Source organism: Trematomus bernacchii, unplaced genomic scaffold (genome assembly GCF_902827165.1).
Source record: "Trematomus bernacchii unplaced genomic scaffold, fTreBer1.1, whole genome shotgun sequence".
Classification (NCBI taxonomy): domain Eukaryota; kingdom Metazoa; phylum Chordata; class Actinopteri; order Perciformes; family Nototheniidae; genus Trematomus; species Trematomus bernacchii.
Window position 1 is genome coordinate 372,360 of NW_022987665.1, and position 27,106 is coordinate 399,465.

General features: G+C 41.5%; 1 protein-coding gene across 1 annotated transcript; it reads left to right on the top strand.

Annotated features, from left to right (window-relative positions):
• The first annotated feature begins 248 nt into the window (after positions 1-248).
• Positions 249-26,980, top strand: cand1 (cullin-associated and neddylation-dissociated 1). Its single transcript, XM_034135788.1, has 25 exons — positions 249-544; positions 3,170-3,245; positions 3,340-3,407; positions 6,727-6,881; positions 7,798-7,921; positions 8,022-8,109; positions 8,379-8,547; positions 9,010-9,115; positions 9,198-9,343; positions 9,498-9,649; positions 9,920-10,060; positions 11,343-11,484; positions 11,967-12,344; positions 12,915-13,004; positions 13,243-13,396; positions 16,203-16,440; positions 17,048-17,236; positions 17,617-17,760; positions 17,922-18,057; positions 19,915-20,091; positions 21,930-22,025; positions 23,535-23,704; positions 24,439-24,603; positions 25,070-25,177; positions 25,867-26,980. The coding sequence occupies exons 1-25, from the start codon at positions 477-479 to the stop codon at positions 26,089-26,091; spliced, it is 3,705 nt and encodes a 1,234-aa protein (XP_033991679.1). The 5' UTR covers positions 249-476; the 3' UTR covers positions 26,092-26,980.
• Positions 26,981-27,106: the final 126 nt, after the last annotated feature.

Genomic DNA, 27,106 nt, shown 5'->3' on the forward strand with positions numbered 1-27,106 from the left:
ATTTCAGAAACAAATATAACGCAGGATATTATTGTGCAAGAATGGATTATTCAATATTAAAATGAGTATAAATGTAAAATGTACAGTGGGAGATATAGCAAACGAATTACAGGCAAATATAATGCGATTATTTTAATTATTTGATATGTGTAGTTAAATGTGGAAAATAAAAAATAAAAATATGAAATGTGTGAGAAAAAAACTGCTCTCCCCCTGTGACCTCCGACCCCTCCGCGTCCATCCCGCTAACCCCGCCCCTCTGCAGAGAGAACGGGAGCTCCATTCAAACAAACCGAATCTCCGGGATGCGACAGTAAAGAGAGAGACAAGAACACAGGAGACACACACTCACACACACACACCGTGTACCGGAGAGCAGAGCACCGACACACACACACATACACACACACACACACAGCCGCAGACACACAACACACACACTCTGAGCAGCAGGAGGCTAACGGCTAACAGCTAACATGGCGAGCGCCTCGTACCACATCTCCAACCTGCTGGAGAAAATGACTTCCAGCGATAAGGACTTCAGGTAAATAAACACCCCGGGGGAGAGGGCTGTATTCCCGGCTCACCTGAGCAGATCACCCGGTGTTTCCTCCATACACACAAGAGAGATAACAGTCTATCAGGCCTACAGGCTCAATGCTAACAGCTAGCTTCTGCCACCTGTCTGATCAAGCGTCACAGCGCGAGCTCAGCAGTTAGCTAATATTAACGGTTTTTTAAATAAACGTTAGTGTTCGATCTGACAGCAGTTCAGGTGAAAAGCGTTAATAACCGTTCACGGAGCTAACATGCTAACGGGATGCTAACCTGACAGCTGAGCAGTAAATACAGGAGCTAACAGCTAACCGGCTAGCTGGCTACTAACTTTTCTTGTATTTATTTTAAACTAGCTCAATGCGTATTAATAGTATATGTTAATCATAATCAGTGGTTCATTTCTTTTTATTAATTTTGTTTTTATGTTTTCAATTTTTTAGGCTCTCTTACGAACCTTTAAAAAAATAATGAATTTGTATGTTCTTATTATTTTAAGGCCAGCTTCTTTTTTTTGGTGTCATTACGTTTTTTTATTAATTTATTTTACTTTATGATGTTTCTATAAATTATACATGTTAAGGCTGTCTTACGAACCTTTAGAAAAGAACAATAGTTATTTATATTTTCTTATTATTTTTAAGACCAGCTCCCTTGCTTTTTTCTCATTGTAAGTTACGTTTGTATTAGTTTAGCTTTTCTTGCTAGCTCACTATCATGATCAATGTATATGTTATTGTTTGTTCTTTTTTAACTTAACTAACTCATAACAAAATATATAATTCTTATTTTTTGAAACATTTTAGGCTAGCTCACTGCTGCAAGTTAGCATGATCTTTCTGTGTAATGTTGCTGTAGGGATTTAACTGTGAAGTTAGCATCTGAGCTAACAGGTGTAGTGTGTGTAAGAAGTTGTTGTTGTTGTTGTTAGTGTTGTGTTGTTGTGCTAACTAGCATGGTGCTGGGGGTGTGGTAGGTGTTGTAACTCGGGTAATAACAGCAGGTAAACAGACTGGATTAGCAGGGGGGGGGGGGGTTTGGATACTTCAGTAGAAATACTTTAACACTGCAGGGCTATCCCTTGGTGCACATATTTTGTATTTTAATTTCCCTTTGCTTCAACTCTGACAGAACTGATCTGATATCAGTGTCTGTCTTTTTACCGGATATTCAATCTGCATACTTGGCTTCTTGGGATTATTGGCATTTATATGTTTGCTGAGTTTCTGACTGGAATATATTGAACATAGTTGACCAACATGTTGAATATATGCTTATTGATCAGTAGTGTTTAGTAGGCTGTGGCACCCTGCAAAAGATATATTTGATTTTAATGTATTTATATTTTTTGTGTATTCAATATTTATGTTAAATCAGCTCTCTAACATTACAGTAACGTTTTATTTAATTAATTGTATTTATATTATGTATTGTTTTAGATTTTAATAATTACCATTTGACTTGATTATATTATATTTTTATGAATATTCTTCGTTGGTGTTTAACGTTTTTATTATGTGTTTGTATATATATACAGTATATCTATTTTTTTACTTTACAACATATTTTTTTAACTGGTTTGTTATATATATTTTTAAATGTGGCAAATAAAAGATATCTAAATATTGGCCAATAGAGTCCAAAATCAAGCTGCCCTATTGTGTTCTTCACTAAAACAATCAAACAACATTTTTTTTAAACCAGCATATCAATGGGTTTTTTAACGTGTGTAAACAGAGAACAGTTTTAGACGAGGTAAAGACGGCAGGATGGAGGATGTGGAGTCTGAGAAGCCTCCATGTTTCACAGATGAACCTCACAGTGTAAATCTTCTGGAGGACGCTCTCAGCTCAGTAATCTCCCGTCACTCCTGACAGACGCCGCTACCCGAAACCCTGAGTGTTAGAACATCATGTAGAATGTGCTGCTGACCTTGTGAGGAGAAACCAGTTCCTCTCCAAGCCTCTAACGCTGCCGCCTGCAGGACACACACACACACACACGCGCGTGCACACACACACACACACACACACACACACACACACACACGCGCGTCTAAATTGCTTTTTAAGTGCAGCCTACAGATGGAACTCACACACACATATTGGATCGGACACGCTCTCAGAAAATATAACTCGGTATTAAAGAAGTCAGATCGGCAGCGACGTATAATTTTATCACCGTAAAGTGTTTTATAAACAGCTTAAAACTAATTTGATGAAATTGATTTCTGTTTCATGTTTTACTTCTAACTGTCCGGCTGACACATTTTCCTCCTGTTTACACACTTCACTGCTCCTAAAATGTACACATTTCTTATATATATTTTAATCTATGTTGACGACAGAGGAAATAATACAGACTTTGTCCTGATATGATGAATGTTTTGTAATAGACAAAATGAAGAAACAAACAAGTCAGATTTCAGGGTAAGACTCCAGACCAGAATGCGTCCGTACTTTAGCCTGACAGGGCAACTTGTATTTAATTAAAAACCTTTGTCCTTTTGTGTTGAAGCAAAAACATGTTTATCTGACTCCTTAGCCGTTTCAGGAGTTTACATTTCTGATGGGTTTTTCTGAAAACATTTCATACATTTCTGTTTCCTCTGCAGGTTCATGGCCACGAACGACCTGATGACGGAGCTCCAGAAAGACTCAATCAAACTGGACGACGACAGCGAGAGGAAGGTGGGTTCAAACCGGCTGAAACTGGTTTATAAACGTTATCATATATGTCTTTTTAATTAGTTATTGCTTGATTAATTGATGTTTTGATTGACAGGTGGTAAGGATGATCCTCAAACTGCTGGAAGATAAGAACGGAGAGGTGCAGAATCTGGCCGTCAAATGGTAAAATATTTTTACTGCGTTGTTTTATTTTCGGTTTCCTCCTCGATGTGTGTGTCTTTGTAACGGTGGGAAGTAGTGGAGTACAAATACTTCCTTACTGTACTTAAGTACATGTGTGTGTGTGTGTCTTTGTAACGGTGTGTGTGTGTCTTTGTAACGGTGGACGGTGTGTGTGTGTCTTTGTAACGGTGTGTGTGTGTCTTTGTAACGATGTGTGTGTCTTTGTAACGGTGTGTGTCTTTGTAACGGTGTGTGTGTGTGTCTTTGTAACGGTGTGTGTGTGTCTTTGTAACGGTGTGTGTGTGTCTTTGTAACGGGGTGTGTGTGTGTCTTTGTAACGGTGTGTGTGTGTGTCTTTGTAACGGTGTGTGTGTGTGTCTTTGTAACGGGGTGTGTGTGTCTTTGTAACGGTGTGTGTGTGTCTTTGTAACGGTGTGTGTCTTTGTAACGGTGTGTGTGTGTCTTTGTAACGGGGTGTGTGTGTGTCTTTGTAATGGTGTGTGTGTGTGTGTGTCTTTGTAACGGTGTGTGTGTCTTTGTAACGGTGTGTGTGTGTCTTTGTAACGGTGTGTGTGTGTCTTTGTAACGGTGTGTGTGTGTGTCTTTGTAACGGTGTGTGTGTGTCTTTGTAACGGGTTGTGTGTTGTTTGTAACGGTGGTGTGTCTTTGTAACGGGGTGTGTGTGTCTTTGTAACGGGGTGTGTGTGTCTTTGTAACGGGTGTGTGTGTGTCTTTGTAACGGTGTGTGTGTGTGTCTTTGTAACGGTGTGTGTGTGTGTGTGTCTTTGTAACGGGGTGTGTGTGTCTTTGTAACGGTGTGTGTGTGTGTCTTTGTAATGGTGTGTGTGTGTCTTTGTAACGGGTGTGTGTGTCTTTGTAACGGGTGTGTGTGTGTCTTTGTAACGGTGTGTGTGTCTTTGTAACGGGGTGTGTGTGTGTCTTTGTAACGGGGTGTGTGTGTCTTTGTAACGGGGTGTGTGTGTCTTTGTAACGGGGGTGTGTGTGTCTTTGTAACGGTGTGTGTGTCTTTGTAACGGTGTGTGTGTGTGTCTTTGTAACGGTGTGTGTGTGTCTTTGTAACGGGGTGTGTGTGTCTTTGTAACGGTGTGTGTGTGTGTCTTTGTAACGGTGTGTGTGTGTGTCTTTGTAATGGTGTGTGTGTGTCTTTGTAACGGGGTGTGTGTGTCTTTGTAACGGGGTGTGTGTGTCTTTGTAACGGTGTGTGTCTTTGTAACGGTGTGTGTGTGTGTCTTTGTAACGGTGTGTGTGTGTGTCTTTGTAACGGGGTGTGTGTGTCTTTGTAACGGTGTGTGTGTGTCTTTGTAACGGTGTGTGTGTGTCTTTGTAACGGGGTGTGTGTGTGTCTTTGTATGGGTGTGTGTGTGTGTCTTTGTAACGGTGTGTGTGTGTCTTTGTAACGGTGTGTGTCTTTGTAACGGTGTGTGTGTCTTTGTAACGGGGTGTGTGTGTGTCTTTGTAACGGTGTGTGTGTGTCTTTGTAACGGGGTGTGTGTGTGTCTTTGTAACGGGGTGTGTGTGTCTTTGTAACGGGGTGTGTGTGTGTCTTTGTAACGGTGTGTGTGTGTGTCTTTGTAACGGTGTGTGTGTGTGTTGTCGTTGTAACGGGGTTGTGTGTGTCTTTGTAACGTGTGGTGTGTGTGTGTCTTTGTAATGGTGTGTGTGTGTCTTTGTAACGGGGTGTGTGTGTCTTTGTAACGGGGTGTGTGTGTCTTTGTAACGGTGTGTGTGTGTCTTTGTAACGGGGTGTGTGTGTGTCTTTGTAACGGGGTGTGTGTGTGTCTTTGTAACGGGGTGTGTGTGTCTTTGTAACGGGGTGTGTGTGTGTCTTTGTAACGGGGTGTGTGTGTGTCTTTGTAACGGTGTGTGTGTGTGTGTCTTTGTAACGGTGTGTGTGTGTGTCTTTGTAACGGGGTGTGTGTGTCTTTGTAACGGTGTGTGTGTGTGTCTTTGTAACGGTGTGTGTGTGTGTCTTTGTAATGTGTGTGTGTGTGTCTTTGTAACGGGGTGTGTGTGTGTCTTTGTAACGGGGTGTGTGTGTCTTTGTAACGGTGTGTGTCTTTGTAACGGTGTGTGTGTGTCTTTGTAACGGGGTGTGTGTGTGTGTCTTTGTAACGGTGTGTGTGTGTCTTTGTAACGGGTGGACGGTGTGTGTGTCTTTGTAACGGGGGGTGTGTGTGTCTTTGTAACGGGGTGTGTGTGTGTCTTTGTAACGGTGTGTGTGTCTTTGTAACGGTGTGTGTGTCTTTGTAACGGTGTGTGTGTGTCTTTGTAACGGTGTGTGTGTGTCTTTGTAACGGTGTGTGTGTGTCTTTGTAACGGTGTGTGTGTGTCTTTGTAACGGTGTGTGTGTGTCTTTGTAACGGTGTGTCTTTGTAACGGTGTGTGTGTGTCTTTGTAACGGTGTGTGTGTGTCTTTGTAACGGTGTGTGTGTGTGTCTTTGTAACGGTGTGTGTCTTTGTAACGGTGTGTGTCTTTGTAACGGTGTGTGTGTGTCTTTGTAACGGTGTGTGTGTGTGTCTTTGTAACGGTGTGTGTCTTTGTAACGATGTGTGTGTCTTTGTAACGGTGTGTGTGTCTTTGTAACGGTGTGTGTGTGTGTCTTTGTAACGGGGTGTGTCTTTGTAACGGTGTGTGTATTTGTAACGGTGTGTGTGTGTCTTTGTAACGGTGTGTGTCTGTAACGGTGTGTGTGTGTCTTTGTAACGGTGTGTGTCTTTGTAACGGTGTGTGTGTGTCTTTGTAACGGTGTGTGTGTGTCTTTGTAACGGTGTGTGTCTTTGTAACGGTGTGTGTGTGTCTGTAACGGTGTGTGTCTTTGTAACGGTGTGTGTGTGTGTCTTTGTAACGGTGTGTGTCTTTGTAACGGTGTGTGTGTGTGTCTTTGTAACGGGGTGTGTGTCTTTGTAACGGTGTGTGTGTGTCTTTGTAACGGTGTGTGTGTGTCTTTGTAACGGTGTGTGTGTCTTTGTAACGGTGTGTGTGTCTTTGTAACGGTGTGTGTGTGTGTCTTTGTAACGGTGTGTGTGTGTCTTTGTAACGGTGTGTGTGTGTGTCTTTGTAACGGTGTGTGTGTGTGTCTTTGTAACGGTGTGTGTGTGTGTCTTTGTAACGGTGTGTGTGTGTGTCTTTGTAACGGTGTGTGTGTGTCTTTGTAACGGTGTGTGTGTCTTTGTAACGGTGGACTGTGTGTGTCTTTGTAACAGTGTGTGTGTGTGTCTTTGTAACGGTGTGTGTGTGTCTTTGTAACGGTGTGTGTGTGTGTGTCTTTGTAACGGTGGGTGTGTTTGTTTTGCTCAGCCTGGGCCCCCTGGTCAGTAAGGTGAAGGAGTACCAGGTGGAGACCATCGTGGACACGCTGTGCACCAACATGCTGTCGGACAAAGAGCAGCTCAGAGACATCTCCTCCATCGGCCTGAAGACCGTCATCGGAGAGCTGCCGCCCGCCTCCAGCGGTGAGAATACTGCAGAGAATACTACATATAGTACTGCAGATAATACTACATATAGTACTGCAAAACTATCACTAACTACTGTTACTGTGTACTGAGCTGCCGCCAGCCTCCATCGGTAATACTACTGCATATAATACTGCAAATACTACTGGAAAACTGTCATTAATTACTGTTAGTTTAGAGGGAGTTCCGCCAGCATCCAGCAGTACAAATACTACATATAATAATGCAAATTATACTGCAGATACTATTACAAACATATCACTAACTACTGTTACTGTGTACTGAGTTACTGCCAGCAGTACAAATACTACATATGCTGTAATACTACATATAATACTGCAAAACTTTCACTAACTACTGTTACTGTGTACTGAGTTAACGCCAGCATCCAGCGGTACAAATACAACATATAATACTGCAAATATTCCTGCAAATTGTCAAATATTACTGTTACTTTTAAGATATTATCCCGTTTTCATAGTACACATTACTGCAAAACGATTGAAAAAAACGACTGTCTCAAAGAATACTACCACCTGTCTCCAGTGGTATAGATAATGCAAATACTACTGAAAACTATCATAAATACTACTGTTACTTTAGGGTTATTATCACCTGTCTCCAGTGGTATAGATAATGCAAATACTACAGAAAATACTACTGCAAAACTGTCACTAACTCCTGTTACTGTGTAACTATCACAAATACTACTGTTACTTCAAGGATATTATCACCTGTCTCCACTGGTGCATATAGTACTCCCTAACTCTTACCAATAAAACTGCAAACTGTCACAAATACCAGTGTTACATACTGGGGCATCAGTGGTACATATACTGCAAAGCATCTCCAATAATACCTCAAAACGAGCACAAACGCTGCAGTTCCTTTAATAATCTTCCCTCTCCCTCAGGCTCGGCCCTCGCTGCCAGCGTCTGTAAGAAGATCACGGGCCGCCTGACGAGCGCCATCGCCAAACAGGAAGACGTGTCTGTGCAGCTGGAGGCTCTGGACATCATGGCCGACATGCTCTGCAGGTACTGAGCACGCTCGATACTGTAAAATAACTGTTGTAATTATGTAATGTATGTTACACAAATGAAGCATCTCGCTATCTGTGTGTGTGTGTGTGTGTAGACAGGGCGGTCTGCTGGTGAACTTCCACCCCTCGATCCTCGGCTGTTTGCTGCCTCAGCTCACCTCCCCGAGACTCGCCGTCAGGAAGGTACGTCCCAGGAGCCAATGAATAAATATTTATATATTTCATTTTTATTTTTTCCGGTCATGGTATACACAACTTAGTGTTTAACAATTATTTTCAAAACATGTCTCTATAAACACACCATACCCGAAAAGGATCAGGGAGCAGAAAATAATCTATATTACCTGCCCCTTAAATGTGCTACAAAGAAACTAACCTCGAACCTTGAACCTTATTGACATCATATTAAGTCTGTTTCGATGTTATTGACCTCCTGTGATTGGCTGTTGCAGAGGACCATCATGGCTCTGGGTCACCTGGTGATGTCCTGTGGGAACCTGGTGTTCATCGACCTGATCGAGCACCTTCTGACGGAGCTGGGCCGCAACGACAACATGTCGACGACCCGAACCTACATCCAGTGCACCGCCGCCATCAGCCGGCAGGCCGGGCACCGCATCGGTGAGAATACCCGTAGTTATTCAAATACTGCAGATAAATATCGCTTCTCCAAACTTTTTCCCAAACCTTTCCAAAAATATTTTCCAAACTTTTTCTAAAACTTTTTCCGGACTTTTACCAAAAATGTTTTTCTGAAACATTTTCTCAACTTAAAAAAAAAAAAAAAGAAATCCCAACATTTCCCCCAAATTATTTCGAAACATGTCCCCCCCCCAAAAAAATCCCAAAAATCAAAACTTTTTACCAAAAAAATCTCCAAATATTTTACAAAAAAAATCCCGAAATGAAAACAAATAGAATAAAAAATCCAATTCCAATATTTTTATTACAAAATCATTCTAAAAAAGGTTTTGGGAAAAAATCTCAGAAAATATTGGAAAGTAAAAGTATTGCAAATAAAAGGTCAGACTCGCATCACTCTTCTTATTTAAAATCTGTGCTCTAAACCCCTGTGTGTTTCAGGCGAGTACCTGGAGAAGATCATCCCCCTGGTGGTGAAGTTCTGCAACGTGGACGACGACGAGCTCAGAGAATACTGCATCCAGGCCTTCGAGTCCTTCGTCAGGAGGTAGTACTCGCAGTAATACTCACTCTAAGTACTTCTACACGTGTACTTCCTGTTATTAAACCGTGTCACGTCTCTCTTACAGGTGTCCTAAAGAAGTTTACCCCCACGTTCCCACGGTGATCTCCATCTGCCTGCGCTACCTGACCTACGACCCCAACTACAACTTCGACGATGAAGATGAGGACGACAACGCAATGGACGCCGAGCAGAACGACGAAGACTACCAAGGTATTGGAATAAAAGCAAAAAGACAATGTATGGAAGCGAGGGCTGCGATACTTTTGAGTTTCTAGAAAAGCGCTCTATAAATAAAATGCATTATTATTATTTGTGTGTGATACTAACTGTGTGTGTGTATCTGTGTGTGTGTGTGTGTGTGCAGGAAGTGATGATGAGTACAGTGATGATGACGATATGAGCTGGAAGGTTCGTCGTGCGGCGGCTAAATGTCTCGATGCCGTCGTTTCAACTCGCCACGAAATGCTTCCCGAGTTTTATCGCTCCGTCTCTCCCGCACTCGTCTGCCGCTTCAAGGTGAAAATACGTTTACATTTTTAGAGAACAACTTTAATTAAAATCTGAAATCAGTTTTCTTTTTTTTTGATGATGAAAAAAAAGAGATGTGAAAATGATGTCAAATGTCGTAAATAATTAGATTCAGGTTTCGAAGGACTATTTGAACAAAATTGAGGTTGGGAAAGTAGATTTTAGACCCAAAACAATCTGTAGGATGTATCCCTATTGGATGTATTTGATGTGTGGAATGGTTGTTATTCGGATCTGTGTGTGTGTTTTTCTTAAAAGGAGAGGGAGGAGAACGTGAAGGCGGATGTTTTCCACGCCTACCTGTCGCTGCTCAAACAGACGCGCCCGGCTCAGAGCTGGCTGACCGACCCCGACGCCATGGAGCAGGGAGACACGCCGCTCACCATGCTGCAGAGCCAGGTACCACGCTAACAGATATAACATTCATAATGATAAGGTTGGGCTATAAAGGAACTACAGCACGGTCACATGACTTCACGTCACCACCGCTAAGCTAAAGGTGGCTAATGTTGGGCTATAAAGGAACTACAGCACGGTCACATGACTTCACGTCACCACCGCTAAGCTAAAGGTGGCTAATGTTGGGCTATAAAGGAACTACAGCACGGTCACATGACTTCACGTCACCACCGCTAAGCTAAAGGAGGCTAATGTTGGGCTATAAAGGAACTACAGCACGGTCACATGACTTCACGTCACCACCGCTAAGCTAAAGGAGGCTAATGTTGGGCTATAAAGGAACTACAGCACGGTCACATGACTTCACGTCACCACTGCTAAGCTAAAGGAGGCTAATGTTGGGCTATAAAGGAACTACAGCACGGTCACATGACTTCACGTCACCACCGCTAAGCTAAAGGTGGCTAATGTTGGGCTATAAAGGAACTACCAGCACGGTCACATGACTTCACGTCACCACCGCTAAGCTAAAGGAGGCTAATGTTGGGCTATAAAGGAACTACAGCACGGTCACATGACTTCACGTCACCACCGCTAAGCTAAAGTTGGCTAATGTTGGGCTATAAAGGAACTACAGCACGGTCACATGACTTCACGTCACCATCGCTAAGCTAAAGGAGGCTAATGTTGGGCTATAAAGGAACTACAGCACGGTCACATGACTTCACGTCACCACCGCTAAGCTAAAGGAGGCTAATGTTGGGCTATAAAGGAACTACAGCACGGTCACATGACTTCACGTCACCACCGCTAAGCTAAAGGTGGCTAATGTTGGGCTATAAAGGAACTACAGCACGGTCACATGACTTCACGTCACCACCGCTAAGCTAAAGGTGGCTAATGTTGGGCTATAAAGGAACTACAGCACGGTCACATGACTTCACGTCACCACCGCTAAGCTAAAGGTGGCTAATGTTGGGCTCTAAAGGAACTACAGCACGGTCACATGACTTCACGTCACCACCGCTAAGCTAAAGGAGGCTAATGTTGGGCTATAAAGGAACTACAGCACGGTCACATGACTTCACGTCACCACCGCTAAGCTAAAGGCGGCTAATGTTGGGCGTAATGATGTTTAGTCGTCTCATTTAGACACTTGTTAGCAACCGCCATTTTTAAATTCACCAGTGGGATATTTACTGATGTATTTTTATGTCGTAGAACAAAACGAGGAACAGGAAGTGAACACATTTATTAATATTGTTTCCCTCTCTTTCTTCAGGTCCCTATGATCGTGAAGGCTCTCCACAAGCAGCTGAAGGAGAAGAGTGTGAAAACTCGTCAGTGTTGTTTCAACATGCTGACGGAGCTCGTTAACGTTCTGCCCGGAGCGCTGACCGCCCACATCCCTGTACTAATACCAGGTAATAACACCACCACGTAAAAGGTACTACTTTTAAATTACATTAGAAACTAAAAATACATGTATTTATTAGGAATAGTTTTAAAGGTGGATTGATCCATATTTGAAGCTTTAGTGCATATTTGCTACACAAACAATACTTTTTAGGAGATATATTCATTATTATAGAATATTGTAACATTATTAGTATAATTATTATTATTTTAAATATATTTCTATAATTGTTAATATTTGAACAATTATAGAAACATCTTAACTTCCCCAGAATAATATAAAATAAAAATAAAAAGTATAAATTAATCACACCAATAATAAGGAATATATCTACAGACTAATATCAAATGTTATATTATTATCTCTATTATTAATATCAGTATTTTTCTCAAATAGAGCAACTGTCCTTAACCCATAACAAGTCGTAATAAATCCAAATCCAAATATATTTAATCTCCAGTTTGATTGATAATGTCTGTGTGTTTCCAGGCATCATCTTCTCTCTGAACGATAAGTCGAGCAGCTCGAACCTGAAGATCGACGCTCTGTCCTGCCTTCACGTCGTCATGGTTACGCACCCGGCGCACGCTTTCCACGCTCACGTTCCCGCGCTCGTCCCGCCCGTGGTGGCCTGCGTGGGAGACCCCTTTTACAAAATCACCTCTGAGGCGCTGCTCGTCACCCAGCAGCTGGTGAAGGTGATTCGCCCTCTGGACAGCCTACCAGAGAGCTCGGACAGCTTTGACCCCTCCCCCTACATCAGCGACCTGTTCACCTGCACCATCAAACGCCTGAAGGCCGCCGACATCGACCAGGAAGTGAAGGAGCGCGCCATCTCCTGCATGGGACAGATCATCTGTAACCTCGGTAACCAGCGCTTAGACTGTGATGTCACTTCCTGTTTGTCTGGGTTGACTTTCAGGAGGGTTTTTGTTGTTTTTAATAGTTTTTAACGTTGTTTCTGACGTTGTTTCTAAAGTTGTTTTTAACGTTGTTTTTAACGTTGTCTTAAACAGTTTCTGACGTTGTTAACGTTGTTTTTGAGAGTTTCTATCGTTGTTTCTATCGTTGTTTCTATCGTTGTTTTTAACGTTGTTTCTAACGTTGTTTCTGACGTTGTTTCTAAAGTTGTTTTTAACGTTGTTTTTAACAGTTTCTGACGTTGTTTCTAACGTTGTTTTTAACGTTGTTTTTAACAGTTTCTGACGTTGTTTCTAATGTTGTTTCTGACGTTTTTAACGTTGTTTCTGACGTTGTTTCTGACGTTTTTTTCTGACGTTGTTTCTAACGTTGTTTTTAACAGTTTCTGACGTTGTTTCTAACGTTGTTTTTAACGTTGTTTCTGACGTTGTTTCTAACGTTGTTTCTGACGTTGTTTCTGACGTTGTTTCTAACGTTGTTTCTGACGTTGTTTCTAACGTTGCTTTCTGCCTGCAGGCGACCGGCTGCCGGCTGAACTCCCCGGCACGCTGCTGATCTTTTTGGAGCGTCTGAAGAACGAGATCACCCGACTGACCACGGTGAAAGGTACGCTCCTTTACGAGAAAAACAAATGAGGAAAATGTCAGGAAAAATCTAAATATGGTTTGAGGTGATGTTGGTGGTATTTGTGTCAGGAAGGAAATATGTGTCGACCACTGATTCATAGAATTAAAAATAAAAGCATCTTCTTAAAATAGCCTCTCCCCAGAGCTTTCCTGTCATCAGGAAGTGTTTTATAAATCATTTCTCTGAAGTTATTTCCCTCCTCTCCTGTTTCTCTCAGCTCTGACTCTGATCGCCGGCTCTCCTCTGAAGATCGACCTCCGGCCCGTCCTCCCCGACGCCGTGCCCATCCTCGCTTCCTTCCTGCGCAAAAACCAGCGAGCTCTGAAGCTTTGCACGCTGGCAGCGCTCGACATCCTGCTCAGGAACTACAGGTACAGAGAATACTGAACACACACACACACACACACACACCAGTGTGCGAAAAAGCACACGTCCCACCGTCCGGGACGTGTTATTTACAATGTCGGACAAGTAGATCTTTCAATTGACTTGTCCGGCGGACAAGTGACGTTTTTAGCCCTCATTTATTGACAAATTATTGATAAACTCAGTTTACAAAAGGCAGAACTCATTCGCAAATTGTCCGTGTCCGCCATTGTTCGTTTAGAAATGTTAGTTTCGGTTCTCCTTGTCGATTCCTAAGGAAATGCATCTCGCCGCTTTCTGTACTGTTAGACGGGGGCGGGGCGGTGCGTGTAGCACAGTGGCAGGGTTGGGAAGCAAAACTCGGTGCCGAGTAGGAACAAATAACAATTGTCCGGTACCGTGATTAATAAGAGTTGTGAGGACAGGAGGCCGAGCCCCGCGGACCGCAGCTCTCTCTCTCTCTCTGCTCCGGATCATCTGATCGCTGCATGGTGCAGTTCAGCGTCTCTCTCTCTCCCTCTCTCTTTCTACACACAGCGGACCCGCTGCCCGTTTAACAGCCTCATCTTTGTCAAACTTTCTTATGTTCTTTCTCTAACACGTAATGAAAGTTATTGAGCGTTTTAGCTCCTATGTTGTTAATATTGACCGCCATTTCCTTTATGAAATAAAGCAGCCTCCCTGTCTGTGTCCTCGCGCTGTCCTCACATCCCCGGACCCCCAGACTCGGAGGAGCACAGGGATGTCAGTATTGTTTATGAAGCAGGGTATAGAAAATACATTATTGAAATTAAAATACTATTTATTTACTTTTACAAACAGTGAGCAGCTGGGCAGCTGCAGCATGTGTATTGCAGGACATGTGCAAGCATGCAAGCGTCTTTGAGTTGTAGAAAAGCGCTAGGCCTATAGGCTGTAAATATAATGTATTATTATTATTAGGCCTATGTGTTGGACATGTGTGGTTGGACTTTGTCTCACAGGCAGGTTGCAGTGTAACATCAGAGGAGACTGGGCCAATTGTACATTCTCAAACTGCACCACATAGAACTAACTAAACAATGCAGAGATTATTTTTATATAATTTTATTCAATAACCGTAAGAAATTAAACAGTATGAAGTGATTTGTAAATAGGAATACAGGTTTGACTTAATGTTTTCATAAATATGTTTTTCTCCCAGTTTGTCATGGGACTTATTTTTACCCTCTCAAAGAACCGGAATCGAGAACCGAAAATAACCGGAATCGAAAAGCAGAACCGGAATCGTTAAAATCCAAACTATACCCAACCCTACGTATGTGTGATGCAGTAAAATCTTACCGCTCACTTACGTTAGCGGTGTCGTAAAATACGTTGGCGAAGAAGAAGATTCCAGTGGCCCCAATTTTTCCATTCTGGACAAGTGAAAAATGTATTCGGACAACTAAATTGCCAAACTCACTTGTCCATGGACAAGTACTCTCTAAAAACTTTTTCTCACACTGCACACACACACACACACACACACACACACACACACACACACACACACACACACACACACACACACACCACACACACACACACACACACACACACACACACACACACACACACACACACACACACACACACACACACACACACACACACACACACACACACACACACACACACACACACACACACACACACACACACACACACACACGACACACACACCACACACACACACACACACACACACACACACAACCCTTTCCTTCATACTTTCTTGCTGTGAAATAGGTCTTAAATTCAAAGTGGTCTTAAAAAGTCTTACATTTGAGTTGGTGAAACCTCAAAACATTTCTAAACAGAAGTTTTTATTTAAAGAAAGTCGGTACCACTTTACAATAAGACTACCCTTGTAAAGGGTTTATAATTAGGTTATGAACACTTTATTAATCATTAAGAACCATTTATAAACCAGTTCTAACATAGTCTTCATACATCAACACAGGCTCACTATTTGGCAAGATGACTAAGCCTTATATTGGCTACTCAGCGAGAATCAACTCAGTGAACAACAGATACCAAGGATGCTAGCTGATGAAGAAGACGAAGTAAGCTAGGTAGTCAATATAAGGCTTAGTCATCTTGCCAAATAGTGAGCCCACATTTATCTGTACTGCTAAGCCTTATATTGGCTACCTAGCTTACTTCGTGTTCTTCATCAGCCAGCATCCTTGGTATCTGTTGTTCACTGAGTTGATTCCCCCCCCATCCATCTTGATGTTTCTTGGCATCTCTTATGACCATTTATTTATGAGTTACTACCATTTCTAATAAGGCTAAGCAGTACAGATAAATGTGGGCTCACTATTTGGCAAGCAACCGGTCACAGTTGCCCTGTTTATCTCATGTCTTATAAAAGCTTATTAATGATTTATAAAGTGTTCACAACCTAATTAATATATTAATTACAAACTATTCGTAAACCCTTTATAAGGGTAGTCTTATTGTAAAGTGGTACCCTTTAGTTTTAATATTTCTATATGAAAAAACAACATATCCTGTTTACCAAATGAAAAAAAAAATCAACTTCTAAAGAATAATTTACAAAAAGGAAAGTTAATTATTGCTCATCTAAACAATGCATTATTATTATTTTCTCTGTCATGTGACTTCATATATTACCCCCCCCACCCGGTGTTTTTTTGTTTTAATATTTCTATATGAAAAATCAACAAAAGAATTAAAAAGAAGACTCAATAATAATATAAAATAAGTATGTTAAATATATATTTAAAAGAAATGCATTATATTCTCTGTCATGTGACTCTTCAGCTCTGCGGTGACCCCGGTGATGGTGGACGCGGTGCTGGCCGAGCTGCCCCCCCTCATCTCAGAGAGCGATATGCACGTGTCTCAGATGGCGCTCAGCTTCCTGTCCACGCTCGCCGTCACGCACCCCTCAGCGCTCGGTCAGCTGAGCGGGGGGAACATCCTGCAGCAGCTCATCGCACTGGTTCGATCCCCGCTGCTGCAGGGGGGGGCGCTGTCCGCCATGCTCGACTTCTACCAGGTAACACTCACTCACCGTACAACGTGTTTTTAAAGGTCTCCTATGTAGTCATTTGAAAGAAGAGGTGTGTGTGTGTGTGTGTGTGTGTGTGTGTGTGTGTGTGTGTGTGTGTGTGTGTGTGTGTGTGTGTGTGTGTGTGTGTTGTGTGGTGTGTGTGTGTGTGTGTGTGTGTGTGTGTGTGTGTGTGTGTGTGTGTGGTGTGTGTGTGTGTGTGTGTGTGTGTGTGTGTGTGTGTGTGTGTGTGTGTGTGTGTGTGTGTGGTGTGTGTGTGTGTGTGTTGTGGTGTGTGTGGTGATTGTGTGTGTGTGTTGTGTGTGTGTGTGTGTGTGTGGTGGTGTGTGTGCTTGTGTGTGTGTGTGTGTGTTGTGTGTGTGTGTGTGTGTGTGTGTGTGTGTGTGTGTGTGTGTGGTGTGTGTGTGTGTGTGGCTGTGAGAATAAATCCTGACGCTGCAAAAAAAAAAAAAAGTGTTTGTGGTTTAAAGCATATTAATGTATAAAAGACATTTAAAAAAAAAAAAAAAGTGCATTTCGCATGATAGGAGACCTTCATTATCAGTGTAGTAGGGCTGTAACGGTGTGTAATGTGTGTGTGTGTGTGTGTGTGCAGGCGCTGGTGTCCACAGAGACCCCCGGCCTCGGCTACATGGACCTCCTGAGGATGCTGACGGGTCCGGTGTATTCCCAGAGTGCCGCGCTGCCTCACAAGCAGGCGTACTGCTCCATCGCCAAGTGTGTGGCCGCGCTGACGCGAGCCTGTCCCGACGAGGGGCCGGCCGTGGTGGGGCAGTTCATACAGGTACACACACTTTGAATTATTATATATAGATTCAAGATTCTAGGCTGTATTGTCATGTGCACATTAGATACAGTGAAGATATGGCAATCCCAGGCTCCTCCCACAGAGCAACATGAATATATATAGGACATGGAACAAATACAATTGTGCAAGTAAATACAAATAAAATAGTGCAAGAAGAGTCTATACACAAGTAAATGGAATATGATATATTAGATCAATAATTTGCAAGATGTTATGGATGTTCTTTAGAGTTCAGGTGTTTAATAGTCTTATGTCCGGTGGGATGAAACTGTCTCTGAGTCTGGTTCATCAAACAGTTCATTATAAAAGAGAACTGACAACCTGATCATTATAAATGTCTTTCTTTCTTTCTTCAGGACGTGAAGAACAGCCGCTCCACGGACTCCATCCGGCTGCTCGCTCTGCTCTCATTGGGCGAGGTGGGACACCATGTGGACCTCAGCAGCCAACCAGAGCTCAAGACCGTCATCCTGGACGCCTTCTCCTCCTCCAGCGAAGAGGTGACAGGAAGTGACCTCACAGGAGTTTGATAAGGCAGTAGCGTGCCGTTCTGTATTAACCTGTGTGTGTGTGTGTGTGTGTCTGTGTGTCTGTGTGTGTGTCTGTGTGTGTGTGTGTGTGTATGTGTCCCTCTCTCTCTCTCTCTGTGTGTGTGTCTCAGGTGAAGTCAGCAGCATCGTACGCTCTGGGCAGCATCGCGGTTGGGAATCTTCCGGAGTATTTGCCCTTCGTCCTGCAGGAGATCACTTCCTCTAAGAGACAATACCTGCTGCTGCACTCCCTCAAAGAGATCATCAGTGAGCACACACACTCTATCAATACACACACACACATTATCACACACACACTCTGACACCACACACACATTATCACACACACACTCTGACACCACACACACATTATCACACACACACTCTGACACCACACACACATTATCACACACACACTCTGACACCACACACACATTATCACACACACACGCTGACACCACACACACATTATCACACACACACTCTGACACCACACACACATTATCACACACACACTCTGACAATACACACACATTATCACACACACACTGACACCACACACACATTATCACACACACTCTGACACCACACACACATTATCACACACACACTCTGACAATACACACACACATTATCACACACACACTCTGACACCACACACACATTATCACACACACACTCTGACAATACACACACACATTATCACACACACACTCTGACACCACACACACATTATCACACACTCTGACACCACACACACATTATCACACACACTCTGACACCACACACACATTATCACACACACACTCTGACAATACACACACACATTATCACACACACACTCTGACAATACACACACAGACACACCCTGCAACCTCTCTAGCAACACTTTTACTACGTCTTTGTGGAGGGTGGGCTATATTTGTCGAGTGAAAAAAAATGATATGTGTGTGTTTGAAATAACTTTTCAGAACGTTTTCCAAAATATATTTAAAAAATCTGTTGAAATTCTCATACAAATTCAAAAATCTCTCCCAATTCAAAGGTAAATATATATATCAATAAAAACTTGTCAAAAATATATTTTTTTAAATGTGTAAAAAAAAAAATACAAAAAAAAAACGTTTAAAAAATCCTGAAATAATTGTATTTATTTTAATGACAAATTTGACAAAAGTGCAAAATATGTCAGATTATTTCCGAAAGAATCGGTAAAAAATATCAGAACTCGTAAACTTTCCATAGAGAGGCGAAGTCCCGCCCTTCTACTTCCGACCCATGGGACCTTATTTCTGAAAAAGTATGCATTGAAGTCAATGGGGAGAGAAAGATTATCTCTCGATCCCGTTTGAATTGTGCCACGAATTACACACATGATGTTTGTCAATCTTAAAACATAATTTCCATGTCAAAAAAGTCACAGTTTGTCGTAAAACTGTTGAAATATAAGACTATGAAAAATACGCAACTAGAAAGACTACAGATCCCAGAGTCGCGTAAGTGATGTCATTAACGTTACACATTACACTCGTGTTACTCACTGAAACCTTGTAAAGCCGGTCCCGCATGCTGGCTCTTATGAACCGACTCACTCCCCTTGTGTGTATGTACAGCTCTCAACATGCCCAAACTTGGAGTGATTTTCACCTCTTTTAATACTTTCCGCCTCATTCTGAAAGAAAGAAGTGAAATGTGCCAACGTGACGGCCGTCTGGGTGTGTGGTGCGAGATGGGAGATGGAGTTCATTGAGCGTTTCACACAAAAAAAGTGTTACTTCACAGTTTTACCACACATTTTAAATGTTTTGACTTGCAAAATTATCTTTTAAATTGACAAACATCATATGTGTAATTCGTGGCACAATTCAAACGGGATCCAAAGATAATCTTTCTCTCTCCATTGACTTCAATACATACTTTTTCCTAAATAAGGTCCCATGGAGGTCCCCCGGAAAGGGAGGGACTTCGCCTCTCTGTGCTGGTATCCTCCAAAGATGGCCGACTTGCTTTTGATGATGACTCATTCCCTGTTTGAAGGGACTGTTACAAAAACACAAGCAGCTCATAACCTAGACGAGGTTAACTATCAAATTAAACGTCACTAAATGTATATTGTGTGTCCAGGCTCAGCGTCGGTGTCGGGGCTGAAGCCGTACGTGGAGGCCGTGTGGACGCTGCTGCTGAAACACTGCGAGTGTTCAGAGGAGGGAACCAGGAACGTGGTGGCCGAGTGTCTCGGGAAGCTCACTCTGATCGACCCGGAGACCCTGCTGCCACGACTCAAAGGATACCTGCTGTCAGGTGAGAGAAAATACTGAAAGTACTCTTCCAACATGAGAGTCACATGATAACAAAGGTATCCCAACTGTAGCTGTGAACATGACAGGATGTATGATTACCTAGAAGGTATTCCTCCATCTTGTGACTGTGTAACTGCCTCTCTTGGATATCAGCATGTGAAGGACACTGTTCAGGAACTAGTTGATGCTCTGTATGTGATGACTACTTCCATTCTGGAGAGGATCACAAATACATGGATCCTGAGATTGAAGCTCAAGCCGGTGACGAGGGATTATTAAAAATGTTAAGTATTCGGAAAAAGTCAGAATTTTGAGATTTTTGAGAAAAAGTCAGAATTTTGCGAAAAAGTTAGAATTTTGAGAAAAAGTAAGAATTTTGAGGAAAAGTAAGATTTTTGAGAAAAAGTAAGAATTTGGAGATTTTGAAAAAAAGTAAGTATTTTGAGATTTTGAGAAAAAGTCAGAATTTTGAGAAAAAGTAAGAATTTTGAGAAAAAGTAAGAATTTTAAGAATTTTGAGAAAAAGTAAGAATTTTGAGATTTTGAGAAAAAGTAAGAATTTTGAGAAAAAAACTGAATTTTTTTGACCAGTGAGATTTTTATAACAGTGATCCAACCAGCCAATTAGAGAGCCTCTGAGTCTTACTATTACTATTTTTTGCAACAGCATAAGAGTGCCATAGTTATATATAATAGCCATTTTGTTTTCTTTGTACTGTTTCTGTTTCTGATTTCATGTGAAGCATCTTTGAGCACTAGGAAAAGCGCTATAAAAATCCAATGTATTATTATAGTAGGTTAAAAAAAATGAAAGAAATACAGATGTTGTTTAAGGGCAAAACAATCAGTTATAAGTATACATTGGTGAGAGAAAACTCACACATTTGCAAGAAAGAAACTCAGCTTAAAGGGGACCTATCATGCAAAATGCATTTTTTTTATGTCTTTTCTACATAAACATGTGTCCCCGGTGTGTCAGGGAACTCACGCAGCGTCAGGAAATAAAACCCTCTCTCTTTTCCTCCGTACCCAAATCTCTAAAAACGGGGAAAAACGGAGCTGATGCAGATTTGCGTCCGATATGACGTAATATCTGAAATGTGGACCCACGGCCCTATCAGAAACGTTGCTATCAGAAACAATGCCCGACTGTTTTGGACGTAATATGGTCGGTGTTTACATTAGCATCGCTAACACTCAGAGCTAACCTGTACTGGAGAGCATGTGTGTGAAGAAGCAGGAAATAAAAAGGAACTCACCTTGTGGTATAACCGGCAAGAGAGAAAGCCTTTGAGCTCCATACTGTTTCAGAGAGAATCCTTGATAATCCATGATATGGCGTTTCATCACGGCAGTATTTAGTTTAGACAGTAGCTGCCGGGTCCCGCATGACCTCAGACCCCTCCTCTTTTATTTTTTTAAGCTTTATACCCCAAATCAGCACTTTAGAAACAGGAAGTGAAACAGAGGGATATGAGGCATGGCTAGAATGGGGGATCTGTTTGGTGTTTTGAGCAAAACACTTCATAGACATGTTTTTATATATTTTTTATATATCTGAGACCTATGCTATTGCCTACAAGTAGCACGATAGGTGACCTTTAAATTTGATTTGCTACAGTTTAATCATGTAAAACAAAAAACACAATTAATGATGGGAAATACATGACGTCTCCTTTTTTTAGGTAGAGATATCATTTAGCTTCAAAAACAGAATTTAAATCAGGTTCATATTTATTTTTCGTTTTTTTTCCAGGTAATAGTTTGAGTTATTTTTCACTGCTTATTTACATTTTATTCCCAATGTTCATTTATTATAAAACCCATATTTCTGTGCAGGTTCATCGTACGCCCGCAGCTCGGTGGTGACCGCGGTAAAATTCACCATTTCTGACCATCCTCAGCCCATCGACCCGCTGCTGAAGAACTGCATAGGTAAACATGGAGTCAATTACTAACTAATGATTAAATACATAAATGTGAATGTTACTGCCGTGGCTTCCTTCCTTATTTTTCTACAAGCCACTAGACGCCTCAAACAGACATTTCTAACTAGTTTTCTTTCCTTTATCTTTGTGTTACTCACAGTTGAAGAGTTGCTTGGATATTATGCAAAACTCAAATAAAATAACAAACAGAAAAATAAGTAGTGGAGTAAAGTACTGACGACTTTTTACTTTGACTTCTCACATGTTGAACACAAATCCCTGTACTTTCTACTTCTTACATGTTGAACACAAATACCTGTACTTTCTACTTCTTACATGTTGAACACAAATACCTGTACTTTCTACTTCTTACATGTTGAACCCAAATACCTGTACTTTCTACTTCTCACATGTTGAACCCAAATACCTGTACTTTCTACTTCTTACATTTTGAACCCAAATACCTGTACTTTCTACTTCTTACATGTTGAACACAAATACCTGTACTTTCTACTTCTTACATGTTGAACCCAAATACCTGTACTTTCTACTTCTTACATGTTGAACACAAATACCTGTACTTTCTACTTCTTACATGTTGAACCCAAATACCTGTACTTTCTACTTCTTACATGTTGAACACAAATACCTGTACTTTCTACTTCTCACATGTTGAACCCAAATACCTGTACTTTCTACTTCTTACATGTTGAACCCAAATACCTGTACTTTCTACTTCTTACATTTTGAACCCAAATACCTGTACTTTCTACTTCTTACATGTTGAACACAAATACCTGTACTTTCTACTTCTCACATGTTGAACCCAAATACCTGTACTTTCTACTTCTTACATGTTGAACCCAAATACCTGTACTTTCTACTTCTTACATGTTGAACACAAATACCTGTACTTTCTACTTCTTACATGTTGAACACAAATACCTGTACTTTCTACTTCTTACATGTTGAACACAAATACCTGTACTTTCTACTTCTTACATGTTGAACCCAAATACCTGTACTTTCTACTTCTCACATTTTCCAAACAGGCTGGTTCCTTTAGTTTGAATGTGTGTTTGGTGGCGTGATCATTATTATTTAGAGTCATTGCGTGCCTATTGATTTGAACACGATCCGTGTATCCATCATTTCCTGGTCTTCTCTAAAGAAGAGGGACCAATGAAAACGTTGTCATGTTGCCGTTGTTCAGCATGGAAACATTCATTAGCTAACAATGACATTATTGTTCTATTAATATAAAGGGAGGTCAGGTACTCTTTAAAACAGCTGCTAGCTATGGGTACTTTTTACTGAAGTACATTTCAAAGCCCTCTTTACTTTGACTTGAGTAAAGAAGTTTAGTCAGTACTTCTACTTTCACCAGAGTATTTTTAAACACCAGTATGTGTACTTCTACTTGAGTAAAGGATGTGTGTACTTCTACCATCTCTGTCCAACAGTTACTTTATTATATCTTTTCTCCCATGACTCTGACTTCCCGTGTGTTTCTCAGGTGACTTCCTGAAGACGCTGGAGGACCCGGACCTGAACGTTCGGCGCGTTGCTTTGGTCACGTTTAATTCTGCGGCGCACAACAAGCCGAGTCTGATCCGAGAGCTGCTGGACTCGGTGCTACCGCAGCTCTACAACGAGACCAAAGTCCGCAAGGAGCTCATCAGAGAGGTGAGGAGGAATCGAGTTAACACGGATACTGAGAGCAGGGTTCCCACGGGGGCTTGAGTTGGTGAAACCTGCAGGAGCCCTGTGAGAGCCTTTTGGGGAAAAGTCTAAAGAAATTCAGCGAAAAATAAGAATACAAGTTGCTGTTTCAACACTGTGGGAAAATGTTTTTTAAATGTCAAAGAATATGAATAAATTAAAAAGATAAATTATATTAAAGAAAAAGAAATGTGCAGATAATATATAAAAAATGTCTAAAATATTCTGTTAAATATATGAATAGAAGTTAAAAAGAAACTGTGCAAAATGTTTTTAAAATAATTCTAAAAACAACCAAAAAGGTTTATGAAAATGTGACAAAAGGGCAAAAGGTTTCCCATTTAAAAAAAGTGCAATATGTGCAATATGTTCCAAAAAGTAATCGTATCTTGAAAATATTGAAAAACATTGACAGTATTAAGAATTTAGTGAAGGATTTGAGTAATAAAGGTATTCTGATTCTGAAATCGTGTGTGTGTGTGTCTCAGTGGATAGTGTGATGGACTTTGATTCAAGGGGTAGCAAGTTCGAGTCCCACTGCAATCAGCATGTCGTTGTGTCCCTGAGACACTTCACCCCAGATTGCTCCTGTGGGGTTTGCCCACCGTATTGAATGTATGTAAGTCGCTTTGGATAAAAGCGTCTAACAACTGACATGTAATGTAATGTGGTGTGTGTGTGTGTGTGTGTGTGTTCAGGTGGAGATGGGGCCCTTCAAACACACGGTGGACGACGGGCTGGACCTCAGGAAGGCTGCTTTTGAGTGCATGTACACTCTGCTGGACAGCTGCCTCGACCGCCTGGACATCTTCACCTTCCTCAACCACGTGGAGGACGGCCTGAAGGACCACTACGACATCAAGGTATTATTATAAAGTATTATTATAAAGTATTATAGGGTTTTTTAGGCCATAAGAGGTAAAAAAAATCTAGAGTTTGTGGTGGAGGAAAATGATCTAGATTTAATATATGAGAAAAAAAACACATTTTAGAAAAAAAAAAATGAATATTCTGAGATCAAAAGTGTCATACAATTACGTATAAGTGCCATGTAGGTTGTAGTAATAATAAATATGGAGGTTGTAAAGGAGGGTCAACATTTTGGGGAAAAACAACAAAAAATTGAAGTCCAGAATTAGCTAGAAAAAAATCATGAAACAAACTCTGAGGTTTATTGGTTTTTTTTACCCGGTGATTGTTGGTTTATAAACAGCTGGTAGAGGAGGTGATATTCTGAGAAAAAGATTGACATTTCTGTGATTTTAAACGCGAGGTATAACACAGACATTTGCAAGAACATAACAATAAATGATGTTTGTTGTTTTCCAGATGCTGACGTTCCTGATGCTGGCCCGTCTCTCGTCTCTGTGTCCGAGCGCCGTGCTGCAGAGACTGGATCGCCTGGTGGAGCCTCTGAGAGCCACCTGCACCACCAAGGTACACACACACACACACTCGCACTCGCACTCGCACTCGCACTCGCACTCGCACTCGCACTCGCACTCGCACTCACACATACCATATATACATCACTTCAGGGACATTACATTGACTTACATGCATTTCCTGGAGACTTATCCTAACCTTAACCAAGTCGTCACCCTAAAATTACTGATTCCCCTCATGGGCCTCATTCATTTTAGTGAGTCCCCACACGTGACTGTGTAAACAGATTTAGGTCCCCACAAGGATAGTATTGCTAGGACACACACACACACACATTTTTTTTATTAAGTCTTAGAATGCACTTATGACTTGATGTGAGAATAACAATGCATTTGAATTATTTTACTTTAAATCAAATAAATGGAAAATAAAATGTGAATAACTCCTATACGAGCGTCGTAATGTAGTATATTATTATATATGGAATATGTGAATAATTTTAAGAATAAAGTATGTTTTGGACATTTTCTTTTAAACTTCTATTTAACAGAATATTTTAGAATTTTTTTTATATATTATCTGCACATTTTTCTGTCTTTAATATCATTTTCTTATTAATTTATTCATAGTTTTCAGTTCTTTTTTGACATAAAAAAAGAAAATCCAGATATTGCCATTATATAAAAGATTGATTTGCATTAAACTGGGAAATGAGTATCTGACCCCCTCCTCTCTCGCAGGTGAAGGCGAACTCGGTGAAGCAGGAGTTCGAGAAGCAGGACGAGTTGAAGCGCTCGGCGATGCGAGCGGTCGTCGCTCTGCTGACGATCCCCGAGGCCGAGAAGTCGCCTCTGATGTCAGAGTTCCAGTCGCAGATCTCGTCCAATCAGGAGCTGGCGGCCATCTTTGACTCCATCCAGAGGGACTCCAGCTCGGCCAACATGGAGTCCATGGACACCAGCTAGAGAGAGACTAACACATTACCCAGGATGCAACATGGCACCCTTAAACCCCCCCCACCCCTTCTCGCTGCTGGAGCGCTAACCGTGCAGCATGTTTCCATTAAATACACACACACACACACACACACACACACACTTACACACACACTTGTAGTGTTCCATGACGCATTGCACTGAAATCAGCTGTTGGAAAAAACAAAGGAAGACGGACGAAAACAAAGAAGAACAAAAAAAATAAAAGTTCCATATGAGGCTTCGGAAGCCCCTCCCACTTCCTGTTTGTTTTTGTAGCGGGGTCGTCTGATTGGCTGATCTCCCTGTTCATCACATTCTTCTCTTTTTCTTTTCTTTTTTTTTTCCCGTTATTCCAGAAAGTTCCGCAGGTACCGTACTGTAACCTGATTGGCCGCTGCTGAGTGACTGACAGTTGCCGTGTTATCAAAACTGACCAATGAGGAGACGGCCTTGTATTTGCTTGAGGCTGTGGTGACCAATGGGAGAAGGGCTCGCTCTGTTTTTTTTTTTTTCTCGCCAATGATGTGTAGGCAACCAATAGGATGCTTTGGCGGAGGGGTTGGGGGCGGGGTTTAACTGTTTGTGGACCAATCAGCTTCTTTGTGTCATTTGATAGACCTCCTCTGAAGTGAGCGAGGAGGAGATATTATTGGACCAGGTCCGACCCTGACCAGACCTGATTGGACGATGCAGTTGCCATGGTAGTAACACAAAGTAAAAAACTATACATTTGTGTTTTTTTCCGTCAGTCAGTTTGATTTACTGTCACTCTAAAAATCCGGTTCAGAACCGGTTCAGTCCGGTCTGGTCAGAACAATCCACTGTTTATCGCCCAAGAAAAAATAAAAAAGGTCCATTTCTGCCTGCCTTCATACTTTCTTTCCGTCTCATTTCTTCCCGTAATGACTTTAAATCAAGTGCTTTCTCAGAGCTCTCAGAGCAAATCAATATTTGACAAAGTCTGAAAAAATATTAGACGATGATTCAGGCGATTTACGAGGTC

Bases quoted from the DNA above. Each gene is read 5' to 3' on its own strand.
- cand1 (XM_034135788.1), top strand. From the start codon at position 477: ATGGCGAGCGCCTCGTACCACATCTCCAACCTGCTGGAGAAAATGACT. The intron at 11,485-11,966 runs GTAATAACACCA...GTGTGTTTCCAG, and splicing joins CATCCCTGTACTAATACCAG to GCATCATCTTCTCTCTGAAC. The intron at 20,092-21,929 runs GTGAGAGAAAAT...ATTTCTGTGCAG, and splicing joins CAAAGGATACCTGCTGTCAG to GTTCATCGTACGCCCGCAGC.